The following is a 12,581-nucleotide window of genomic DNA, read 5'->3' as shown; positions in this document are numbered from 1 at the left end:
GCGGACTTCCTCTCCCGTCAAGGGGGGGGGGGGGGAGTCGGCTGCGGGCCGGACAGGCGCCCGGCCTGAGTCAGGCGGTGGGGGTATGTGGCAGCGGGGGCGTGGTCAAGCGCCGGTCTGTGACAGGAGGGCGGAGTCGGGGAAGGTAAGTGGCAGAATCACTTCACCTGAGGGTAATTAACCTGTGTTTGTGTATGTTTTCCCCAGTAAACCGCCCTCTACTTAAGGAGGGAGAGCGGAAGGGAGCTCTCTCCCCAGCCAGACGACTTGTGTGTGTGCGCGTGGCTGAGAGAGTGGTGTATGCGTCTGAAAAGAGCAAATAAAAAAAGTCATTGAATTTTACTCTGTCCTGCCGTCCTCTGTGCTCCACCCACACGCGATTCTCGCTACAAGTATATTCTGGTGGGCTTTATTCCTCTTATACCACAGCAATTTACCCACAATTACATGTTTTATTTATTATATAACCACAAATCATACATTTTTGTCCATTGATAGATACATTTAAAGTCGAACATCAATGAAACAAATTATCACAAAGGTGAGAGAAAATACACATAACTGTCTTCTTCTTCTTCTTATTATTATTATCATCATCGAGATATGCCCATCATCATTCATGACTCCGACATAAAAGTTGTTCATCAAGCTACAACATCAGCTGTTATAACTCTCCAATGTCAGGCTTATGTCAGCAAAAATCAACACCATGACCAAAATTTCCTGCCCCATCCTCTCCACTTCTGGACATCATCACCTCCCTGGGGGGCATCTATAGGTCTCCTTCACCCAGTGCAAAGAACCTCGGGGGCATGTTCAACGACAAACTCTCCTTCTCAGTGGAAATTGCTGCAGTGACCCGGACATGTAGATTCCTCCTCTACAACATCTGAAGGATCTGCCCTTTTCTTACCACCTACTCTACTCAGCTCCTGGTCCAAGCGCTGATCCTGTCCCACTTGGAGTACTGCATCTCTCTCCTTGCTGGCCTTCCAGCTTCTGCCATCAGACCCCTGAAGCTCATCCAGAATGCTGCAGCTCGCCTGATCTACATCCCTCCCTTGTTCTTCCCATGTCACCCTGCACTCGCTGCCTGTTGCAGCTCATATCAAATTTAAGACATCGGTGCTAGCGTACCAGGCTCTCAAGGGGTTAGGTCCAACATACCTCCAGAGTCTGATCCGATCCTACACGCCAGCCAGATCCTTACGCTCCACTACTAGTCGCCTGGCCCCTCCTCCTTTCTGCTCAAGACTGCTGTCTGTCCTGGCTCCCCGTTGGTGGAATGACCTTCCCTTCCCATTGAGGTCAGAACTGCCGACTCCCTGACCACCTTCAAGTGCAGACTGAAGACTCACCTCTTCAGGCTGCACCTCTCTCCTGGTTCCCTGCCCGCTGTGTAACTGTGTTTAGGTCCTGACCAACCCAGGCTGTGTACGGTCTCGCCTGGGGTTAGCCATTTGAGTTCTCTATTTAGTTATACTTTATATGGTTGGTTTGTTTCCTTGGCTGTTTGCTGAGTATTGGGATTTGAACAGCATATTACACTAGGTATTGCTGTCACTTGTTCAGGTGGCATGAGAACTTTCTTGTCTAGAAGTTCAGCACTTTGTGTAACTGACTTCTGCACTCATCGTACGTTGCTCTGGATAAAAGCGTCTGCTAAATACCATGTAATGGAATGGAATGTAACTCAGGTGTTAAGTCAACTTGATATTAAAATCATAGAGTGTTTTCAATGATAGCTAACCACTTTTGGAAGAAGTGTTTATAAATGTTGATGTAGTTTATATTATGAAGGGATTATGGAGGGGGCAGCATGGTGGTGTAGTGGTTAGCACTGTCACCTCACGGCAAGAAGGTCCTGGGTTCAAGCCCAGCGGCCGATGAGGGCCTTTCTGTGTGTTGTTTGCATGTTCTCCCCTTGTCTGCCTGGGTTTCCTCCGGGTGCTCCGGTTTCCCCCACAGTCCAAAGACATGCAGGTTAGGTTAACTGGTGACTCTAAATTGACCGTAGGTGTGAATGTGAGTGTGAATGGTTGTCTGTGTCTATGTGTCACCCTGCGATAACCTGGCGACTTGTCCAGGGTGTACCCCGCCTCTCACTCAGTCAGTTGGGATAGGCTCCAGCTTGCTTGCGACCTTGTACAGGATAAGCGGCTACAGATAATGGATGGATGGATGGATTGATTATGGAGGTGTTATGTAGCTTTATGAGTGCCACTCTTGTACCTGGAGCCTTTTGAGCTGGGATGATGAGAAAGCTCGATGGTCATCTTGGACTGGCACCAAGAGGTCAAAAAGGGCCTGGTCAGAGAGCTTGGCCTGGTAGTGACAGTAAGCTGTGATGGTGTCCGTGATGAGGCCACTGGATGCTGAAACAGCCTCAGAGTCTCCCAGGGATTGGAAACCGGCCTGACACACACACACACACACACACACACACACACACACAAGTTCGAATCTTTTTTTTTAAAATTATTATTAAAGCACAACGCCGTTCTATTAAAAGCTAAAATAAAAAATTAAACACACCTCCTCCATGGAGATCTGAGAACATCCACCTCCAACAGCCGCTCCTGTTTATGAAGTGTTCATAACAGCATGCATGTCAAATCTTACTCATAACACACTTATTGTATTAAAACTAATATGCATTTTGTCTGTAATTTGTCATAATTACATAATCCATTCATAACGTGGTTTCCTGTTACTTAGGCACATAACGATTCATCCAGTTTATGATTCAATTCGATTCATGATTTGAATTTCTCATGATATTTTTGAATAATATATATACAATGGCATGCAAAAGTTTGGGCACCCTAGCTGAAAATGTCTGTTACTGTGAATAGTTAAGTGAGCAGAAGATGAACTGATCATCAAAAGGCATAAAGGTAAAGACAAGACATTTCTTTTCATCATTTTCTGCAAGATGTGTGTATTATTTTTGTTTTGTACAATTGGAGTGTGAAAAAAGAAAAGGAACACCATGCAAAAGTTTGGGCACCCCAATACATTTGAGTTCTCCGGTAACTTTTACCAAGGTTCCAGACCTTAATTAGCTTATTGAGCTGTGGCTTGTTCAAATTCTTTGTTAGGAAAGGTCAGATGATGCAGATTTCAAAGCTGTATAAATTCTCTGACTCCTCAAACTTGTCCCTAAAATCAACAGCCATGGGCTCCTCTAAGCAACTCCCTCGCATTCTGAATAATAAAATAATTGATGCTCACAAAGCAGGAGAAGTCTACAAGAACGTAGCAAAGTGTTTTCAGGTCGCTGTTTCCTCAGATTGTAATGTTATTAAGAAATGGCAGTTACCAGAAACAGTGGAGATCAAGGTGAGGTCTGGAAGATGAAGAAAACTTTCTGAAAGAACTGCTCATTGGATTGCTAGAAAGGCAAATAAAAACCCCTGTTTGACTGCAAAAGACCTTCAGAAAGATTTAGCAGACCCTGGAGTGGTGGTGCACTGTTCTACTATGCAGCGACACCTGAACAAATATGACCTTCATGGGAGAGGTCATCAGAAGAAAACCGTTCCTGCATCCGAGCCACAAAATCCAGCGTCTGAAGTTTGCAAATGAACATCTAAATAAGCCTGATGCATTTTGGAAACAAGTCCTGTGGACTGATGAAATCAAAATAGAACTTTTTGGCCACAATGTGCAAAGGTATGTTTGGAGAAAAAAAAAGGGTGCCAAATTCCAGGAAAAGAGCACCTCTCCAACTCTGAAGCATGGGTGTGGATCGATCATGCTTTGGGGTTGTGTTGCAGCCAGTGGCACAGGGCACATTTCATTGGTCAAGGGAAGCATGGATTCAAATAAATACCAGCAAATTCTGGAAGCAAACATCACACCATCTGTAAAAAAGTTGAAGTTAAAAAGAGGATGGGTCCTACAACCCCGATTCCAAAAAAGTTGGGACAAAGTACAAATTGTAAATAAAAACAGAATGCAATGATGTGGAAGTTTCAAAATTCCATATTTTATTCAGAATAGAACATAGATGACATATCAAATGTTTAAACTGAGAAAATGTATCATTTAAAGAGAAAAAATAGGTGATTTTAAATTTCATGTCAACAACACATCTCAAAAAAGTTGGGACAAGGCCATGTTTCCCACTGTGAGACATCCCCTTTGCTCTTTACAACAGTCTGTAAACGTCTGGGGACTGAGGAGACAAGTTGCTCAAGTTTAGGGATAGGAATGTTAACCCATTCTTGTCTAATGTAGGATTCTAGTTGCTCAACTGTCTTAGGTCTTTTTTGTCGTATCTTCTGTTTTATGATGCGCCAAATGTTTTCTATGGGTGAAAGATCTGGACTGCAGGCTGGCCAGTTCAGTACCCGGACCCTTCTTCTACGCAGCCATGATGCTGTAATTGATGCAGTATGTGGTTTGGCATTGTCATGTTGGAAAATGCAAGGTCTTCCCTGAAAGAGACGTCGTCTGGATGGGAGCATATGTTGCTCTAGAACCTGGATATACCTTTCAGCATTGATGGTGTCTTTCCAGATGTGTAAGCTGCCCATGCCACACGCACTAATGCAACCCCATACCATCAGAGATGCAGGCTTCTGAACTGAGCACTGATAACTTGGGTCGTCCTTCTCCTCTTTAGTCCGAATGACACGGCGTCCCTGATTTCCATAAAGAACTTCAAATTTTGATTCGTCTGACCACAGAACAGTTTTCCACTTTGCCACAGTCCATTTTAAATGAGCCTTGGCCCAGAGAAGACGTCTGCGCTTCTGGATCGTGTTTAGATACGGCTTCTTCTTTGAACTATAGAGTTTTAGCTGGCAACGGCGAATGGCACAGTGAATTGCGTTCACAGATAATGTTCTCTGGAAATATTCCTGAGCCCATTTTGTGATTTCCAATACAGAAGCATGCCTGTATGTGATGCAGTGCTGTCTAAGGGCCCGAAGATCACGGGCACCCAGTATGGTTTTCCAGCCTTGACCCTTACGCACAGAGATTCTTCCAGATTCTCTGAATCTTTTGATATTATGCACTGTAGATGATATGTTCAAAATCTTTGCAATTTTACACTGTCAAAGTCCTTTCTGATATTGCTCCACTATTTGTCGGCGCAGAATTAGGGGGATTGGTGATCCTCTTCCCATCTTTACTTCTGAGAGCCGCTGCCACTCCAAGATGCTCTTTTTATACCCAGTCATGTTAATGACCTATTGCCAATTGACCTAATGAGTTGCAGTTTGGTCCTCCAGCTGTTCCTTTTTTGTACCTTTAACTTTTCCAGCCTCTTATTGCCCCGTCCCAACTTTGAGATGTGTTGCTGTCATGAAATTTCAAATGAGCCAATATTTGGCATGAAATTTCAAAATGTCTCACTTTCGACATTTGATATGTTGTCTATGTTCTATTGTGAATACAATATCAGTTTTTGAGATTTGTAAATTATTGCATTCTGTTTTTATTTACAATTTGTACTTTGTCCCAACTTTTTGGGAATTGGGGTTGTACAATAAGATGATGATCCAAAACACACCTCAAAATCTACAATGGAATACCTCAAGAGGCCCAAGCTGAAGGTTCTGCCCTGGCCCTCACAGTCCCCTGACCTAAACATCATTGAAAATCTGTGGATAGATCTCAAAAGAGCAGTGCATGCAAGACAGCCCAAGAAACTTGTAGAACTGGAAGCCTTTTGCAAGGACGAATGTGTGAAAATCCCCCAGGTAAGAACTGAAAGATTATTAGCTGGCTACAAAAAGTGTTTACAAGCTGTGATACTTGCCAAAGGGGGTGTTACTAGGTACTAACCATGCAGGGTGCCCAAACTTTTGCCTTTTTTGTCATTTTGAAAATGTAAAAGATGAAAATAAAAAAAAAAGTTTTTGCTTAAAATATAAAGGGAATGAGTCATCTTTAACTTTATGCGTTTTGGAGATCATTTCATCTTCAACTTGCTTAACTGTTCACAGTAACAGCAATTTTGACCAGGGGTGCCCAAACTTTTGCATACCACTGTAATTATAACAAGAGTAAAGAACAATATTAATATCTTGAAAATAAACTCAAAATCTGGATACAGGACTTTTGCTTTTTCAGCTGCTGTGTTCTATAATTCTCTGCCCGACGATGTTAAAAACTCTTACACTACTAAGAAATTTTGAACTTTATTATTGGAAACACTTCTCTGGTATTTAGATACATTTTTCTAAATGGAATACAAATTTTATTTATTATGAATCATAATAATTTGTCTGTATCACTATATTGTATATTACCTCTTATAGTTATAGTATATATTTTACAAATTTAATAATGTACGGGTAGATATAGATTATTACTTGACATCGTGGGACATGTTCAGGAGGGGAGGAGTGGTCTTGGCCTTGGTACTAGCAGACCGACTTGGAGCAAGGCCAACCCAGCTCAGAGACGCAAGCTGGTGGTTCAAGAGGTACGTTTGGAAGAGGAAGCAGCAAGGCGCACACAAGCCGTGTCACAGGCAAAGCAAGGGCAGTGGATGGCATGCACAGTAAAAATCATTGTGTCAATTTTACTCTTTAAGAGTTGAATTTAACCCTGTCAGATAACATTTGGTCCCACTCAAAATCTCATCTCATTATCTCTAGCCGCTTTATCCTTCTACAGGGTCGCAGGCAAGCTGGAGCCTATCCCAGCTGACTACGGGTGAAAGGCGGGGTATACCCTGGACAAGTCGCCAGGTCATCACAGGGCTGACACATAGACACAGACAACCATTCACACTCACATTCACACCTACGCTCAATTTAGAGTCACCAGTTAACCTAACCTGCATGTCTTTGGACTGTGGGGGAAACCGGAGCACCCGGAGGAAACCCATGCGGACACGGGGAGAACATGCAAACTCCACACAGAAAGGCCCTCGCCGGCCACAGGGCTCGAACCCAGGACCTTCTTGCTGTGAGGCGACAGCACTAACCACTACACCACCGTGCCGCCCCCCCACTCAAAATCAGTGGGAAATTTACTCTATAGCCAGTGTAAGATTTTTAGAGTTAATTTTACTCTATTTTGTGTCAAAATTAACAATGAGGTGTGAAAAAATATTTAACACTATAGATAGTGTAAGATTTTCAGAGTTAATCTGACTCTATATTGTATTTTTGCGGGGAATCATCACCCTGCAGAGTAGATTTTGTCGTTGTGTGCAAGTGGGAATTAACTCTCACTTTTGACACTAACATTTAGACGATTTTACTCTGCATAGTGTTATAACTACTCTATCCAAAGGAAAATAGGTTTACACTGCAATACTGACACTCCATTTTTTACTGTGTGGGAAGGAGTAGAGAAGAGAAAGCTCTCCTGGAAAGACCTTTGGGAGATGGAGGCATTCAGGGCAAGCTTTACCATCAGGGCTGCATACGATGTCTTACCTTCCCCTGCAAACCTAAGCCAATGGTATGGCGATGACCCCACATGTTCCTTGTGCCCAAGCCCAGCAACACTAAAGCACATTTTAGTGGGCTGCAAGACTAGCCTCACCCAAGGCCGCTACACCTGGCGACACAACCAGGTACTAAGATGTCTTGCTGCAGTGCTGGAATGCCAGCGGGTGAGCACAAATGCGCTTCCTCCCCCGCCATCCCACCGGCAGCCAACACTCTTTGTCCGGCAGGGTCAAGCCAGCTTCACCATCACCAGTAGGGTGGACATTGGGCAGCTGGGTAGAGCACAGGACTGGAAAATGCTGGCAGACCTGGACAAAAAGCTGTGCTTTCCACCAGAAATTGCATCCACCAACCTGCATCCAGACCTTGTTTTGTGGTCTTCCTCACTCAAGCTCGTGTACATCATTAAGCTCACGGTACCATGGGAGGGGGCGGTAGAGGAAGCCTATGAGCGGAAGAAGCTGAGATATGCCGATCTTGCAGCAGATGCCAAGCAACAAGGCTGTAATGTGAAGGTACGTCCGGTGGAAGTAGGCTGCAGGGGATTCATAGCCACCTCAACATATAGGCTACTCAGGGAGATGGGGGTGCGAGGGAAGGCCCACAGGCAGGCAATCAAGGATCTCTCCAAGGCTGCTGAGAAGGGGAGCCAGTGGCTGTGGACCAGGAGGAAAGACCTGACATGGGGCTCCAAGTGTGTGATGGCTGATGGGAGTGAACCTGGGATGCTGGGATTCACTGCTGAACCCTCTGGAGGTGTCGTGGCCCTATCAGCGAAACACCCAAGAAGGAGGGCGCCCACTTGAGAACCCAAAGGATGCCATCACTCATTTGATGGCCACAGTGTCTCGTCGGTGCCTTAAGTATCTATTGGGATAACAACACCTAGTCCTACATAACAGATCAGATTTTCAGCTGCTGTGTTCTATAATTCTCTGCCCGACGATGTTAAAAACCCTTACATGACTAAGAAATTTTGAACTTTACTATTGGAAACACTTCTCTGGTATTTAGATACATTTTTCTAAATGGAATACAAATTTTATTTATTATGAATCATAATTTGTCTGTATCACTATATTGTATATTACCTCTTATATTATAGCTATAGTATATATTTTACAAATTTAATAATGTACGGGTAGATATAGATTATTAGCATAATATTAGCATACACATATCCAATGGAAACCAGCATCAGTTGAGTGGACCTTGTGTTTGATAAAGTTATCATTATGATATTATTATAATAAAATAATAATTGATGACTATTTGATGACAAAAAATGCAACATTTATTTTCCTATTACTTAATCATTTTAAATATTTATTTTGTTAATAAAAAAAACTAGCAAAAATTCTTTTGTTTAATTTTCCCACATTTGTAAAGGTTGGAGTAAAATATAATAGCTTATTAACTAAAATATTCCTTTTATTAAAAATAAAAAAAAAGTTCATAACAAATACATCTTTTCTTAATAAACCTTTATGAACATTTGTACTTCATTTGCTTCTCTTTTCTTTATCTTTGAGCAGTCTGTATAAAGAGAGCTGTGATTTCTTGTTAAATCTATTTGTACACAATCACACAGCAGATCTTTTACATTTTATATCTGTTTTTTTTTTTTGTGTGTGTTTTTGCGGCATTAGAGCTGTGTTACTTCCACCTACGGTGAAGTCACTTGCATTCCTGCTATTGTACATTATTGCTCCTCTGCCTCCTAAACAGCACAATTCATTTTTGGAAAAACTAAGATTATGCAGCCTGAAAATAAATCGTGATTTTTTTTTATTTTATTTTATCAATTCAAATCATAAATATATATCACAATTTATCATCACACAATATATCATTATGACTGTTTTAATTGGGGTAGATCCATATGTGTTCATTATTTATCCTTATTTAAACCCTTGTATCCTTTAAAATCTGCATTAAACAAGCACTATATAAATGGTACTGTATATCACTTTACTGTATGTAAGTATGGTTACCGCATTAAATACACAAGATATTTATCACCATGCTGTTATCAGGAATTTCACATCCTTACCTCGGACACCGAAACAGTGTCGTAGAGATGGCTGTGTAACGCAGGCAAAAGCGTTGACCTTTAAATGTCCACATAAAGCTTGAGCTAACCCCAGAGTGACGGTGCGCCGACCTTCAGTCAGTGGAATGGATGTTATTCTGATCAGATCCAAGCAAAAAAAATACATATATTACTTGTTATTATTATTATTATTTATTTCCCTTATTTCCTTTTTATACCCCAGTGCTGATGAATCCTGGACTCTGATTGGTCAGAAAGTGTTGATTCATTTTCTATAACAGCAGCTTTGACATTACTGCAGCTGCACATCACAGGTTTCTACTCTTTTAATTGACTTGTTTTAATGCATTATCCAGGGTTCTCCAGAAGATCTGACGTAGATGGCTAAAAAAAAAAAAGTAGCAGGCGGCTCTGGAATTTGTGGCGGCCACGGAGCACCTAAGGCATGCTAATGCTAGGGGGTCTGGGGCCCAGAAAATTTTTAAATGTACATGCCTTCTGGTGCATTCTCAGCTCATAAATTACTCACCATTTCCCTGTAAAATACTTACAAATTATGTATGAAATTTCCTTCCAGATGTGTGTGTGTGTGTGTGCACGCGCACTTGGCTTTCTCAGTTACCCTCTGTAGTACGCTGCCTGACTCTGTAACATAACTACATGCACTATGGCTATATGCACTATGGCATGATCACGTGGTCTGGCTCAGCCAATCAGAGCACAAGAATTGATCAACAAATATGGTGTCGCTTCTGGTCACGCTAAACCTGAATCGAAGTCAATTTCATGGTGGAATAATTGGATTTGCAGCAAATTCTGGGCAGCGGAGATGATATAAATCGCTTGAACATTGAAAGGCAATTTTTTACTGCTTTCTGGGATCGAGTAGCTGGTGCAGACCATCTGTGTAGGCGGAGAAAAACACCGGTCACCGCTGCTTGTGAGATCGCTTTGGAATGCAGAAGAGCATTGTGAGAACTCAAGCAGTACTTCACCCCCCCTCCCCATCCTTCATAATGACAGCCTGTTGACTCTTAGTGCAGTTTCTTTCATGATCTAGGAACTCCATCTCGGGGTGTCATTTGTTCCTAAATATGGTAATATAATCTCAGGGAAATTGCTGTGGTATAAAAGGATTAAAAGACTTTGGGAGCGTACTGTTATGGGAAATTAATCTCTGCTTCATCACACCACTCATTATTTTCCTATGAATACATTTAATATTGCTTACTTATTGTATTACCATGAGTTGGCCTAGTGGCTAGTGTGTCTGCCTCTTGACTGGGAGATCTCGAGTTCTACTCATGCTCAGGTCATACCAAAGACCATCATAAAAATGGTACCTACTGCCATGCTATACAGATGTGTGTAGGGAGTCAAACTCTTGCGGTTACCAGAGGACCAGCCCCCTACTGTAACCCTAGCTACAATGCAGATCGGCAGTGCTTTAAGGGCCTGGTTAGTACTGGGATAGGAGACCTCCTGGGAAGACCAGATCCTGTCACAGGAGGGATTTGACTTACTGTATTGGTGGTAAATGTTTAAATAGATGAATCTTACCCAGTGACTGCCACATATTTCCCATCAGGCTGTTTGCCAAGTCGTTTCAGGACGTCCAGGCTCACGCTCATCCTGCTCCTGCCAAACGGCTCAGTTTCCTTCGAGAACAGCCCTACTTCCTTTGCCAGCTGATGAATGGGCTTCCGTGCAGAACACTGAGAGTTGTGGACATCACTATGAGTGAAGATTAGGATCAGAATCATCTGGAGCAAGGATTGACTCATGAAAAAAAAAAACTCTCAAACACTTAACCCTTTCTCACAGGACTCTGGTGTTCCATTCTGCCGGCGAAATGGATATCGACGACTTATACATTTTCAATCAAATGAATGAGTTTATCACAACAAGTCTGTTATAAAATTCATCAAGACACTGTTGGGTTTCTGTTACCTCTTTTCGACCGACAGGGAATGGGTTCTTGAACCGGTTCCGTTCAGGATTCTTTGAACCTTGGTGCCAGGTAGAGAATGGACCCACATTTTCACCAGTACCATTATCAATCAAGGATGCATCATGAGCAGAGGGCGTGGCACAATGCACAATGGAAATAAACAGTAGGAAGATAGCAGTGCACATTGATTACCTCTGATATTTTGTTTCATTTTTGCAGATTTGTTTTTTCTGAAGATGTATCCTTTTCTGTTGCCGTCGCCATTGCTGCATTCCACTTCCTTAACAAATTAATGACACGCCCACTGACATCACAGTTCATGCTGTAAAAACAGCTATATTTTTGGTCCAGCTGGGAACGAAATTCTCAGATTCCGAACCAATTTATTTTTGGTTGAAATGCTCTGAACGGTTCAAAAAGTTGTTGCACGAACCACAGCAGAACCTGTTCCCAGGTGGTGGAAAAGGGGTCTGTGTGTAGAGTATCGTGACTTTGTGTTTAGCTTCTGGTGAGCAGGGTGATGGAGACAGGGAGCACTGTGAGCCCCCTGCTGAGCAAGCAATTCACACTTCTCCACAAAAACACCAGGATGGAGATAAAACACAGCACAACTAAAGGATTTTTGATAGCAAAACACAAAATATAACTGATACAATAAAATTAAAACATGAAACCTAGTAGACTTGGTTAGAAAAGAAATACTAATTAAAAACTGCAAATTATTAAAACCCCGAGTGTCTACTTTCTTATGAGCCATTAACCACAACTGTGCAGTGTGACATCACAAAAAAGTTCAACATTGAACACAAATTCCTTTTTTGGCCTCATGTGTAAATCCTACCTTTCTGTTCTTCTGCACTTATTTGTGAATGTCCATGTACCTTGCCTGAGGGTTCTGTGGTTTCAGGTTTGTTGACGTCATGTTCCATTTCCCAGGCCTGAATGTCTCCAGATACTTCTTAGCACTCTTGACTGTATTCTGGCAATAATAAAAGTGATGAGATGATATTTTTAGTTTTTTTAGATTATGGCGTGCTCTTTTTCCAATGGTTTAGAGTCTTTTTTAGGTTTGGGTGCTCTTTAATCCAAGGTATTCTAGATCCACAGCCAAAAAAGAGAAAAAAAATCTCTGACTAAGGCACTCCAAATTAAAATG

General features: G+C 42.2%; 1 protein-coding gene across 4 annotated transcripts in view; it reads right to left on the bottom strand.

Moving 5' to 3' along the window:
- Positions 1-12,581, bottom strand: part of mthfd1a (methylenetetrahydrofolate dehydrogenase (NADP+ dependent) 1a, methenyltetrahydrofolate cyclohydrolase, formyltetrahydrofolate synthetase) — a 79,237-nt gene that overhangs the window by 35,261 nt on the left and 31,395 nt on the right. For all 4 annotated transcript variants that reach the window (XM_060916299.1, XM_060916298.1, XM_060916300.1 and 1 more), the window contains 5 exons: positions 12,307-12,404; positions 11,035-11,208; positions 9,475-9,611; positions 2,536-2,579; positions 2,233-2,415 (listed from right to left, as the gene is read on the bottom strand). In XM_060916299.1, coding sequence (XP_060772282.1) covers positions 2,233-2,415; positions 2,536-2,579; positions 9,475-9,611; positions 11,035-11,208; positions 12,307-12,404 — 636 coding nt within the window. The remainder of the gene's footprint in view (positions 1-2,232; positions 2,416-2,535; positions 2,580-9,474; positions 9,612-11,034; positions 11,209-12,306; positions 12,405-12,581) is intronic.

The sequence above is a fragment of the Neoarius graeffei genome, chromosome 3 (assembly GCF_027579695.1).
Source record: "Neoarius graeffei isolate fNeoGra1 chromosome 3, fNeoGra1.pri, whole genome shotgun sequence".
Taxonomy (NCBI): domain Eukaryota; kingdom Metazoa; phylum Chordata; class Actinopteri; order Siluriformes; family Ariidae; genus Neoarius; species Neoarius graeffei.
This window is presented reverse-complemented; position numbering and strand designations above follow the sequence as displayed.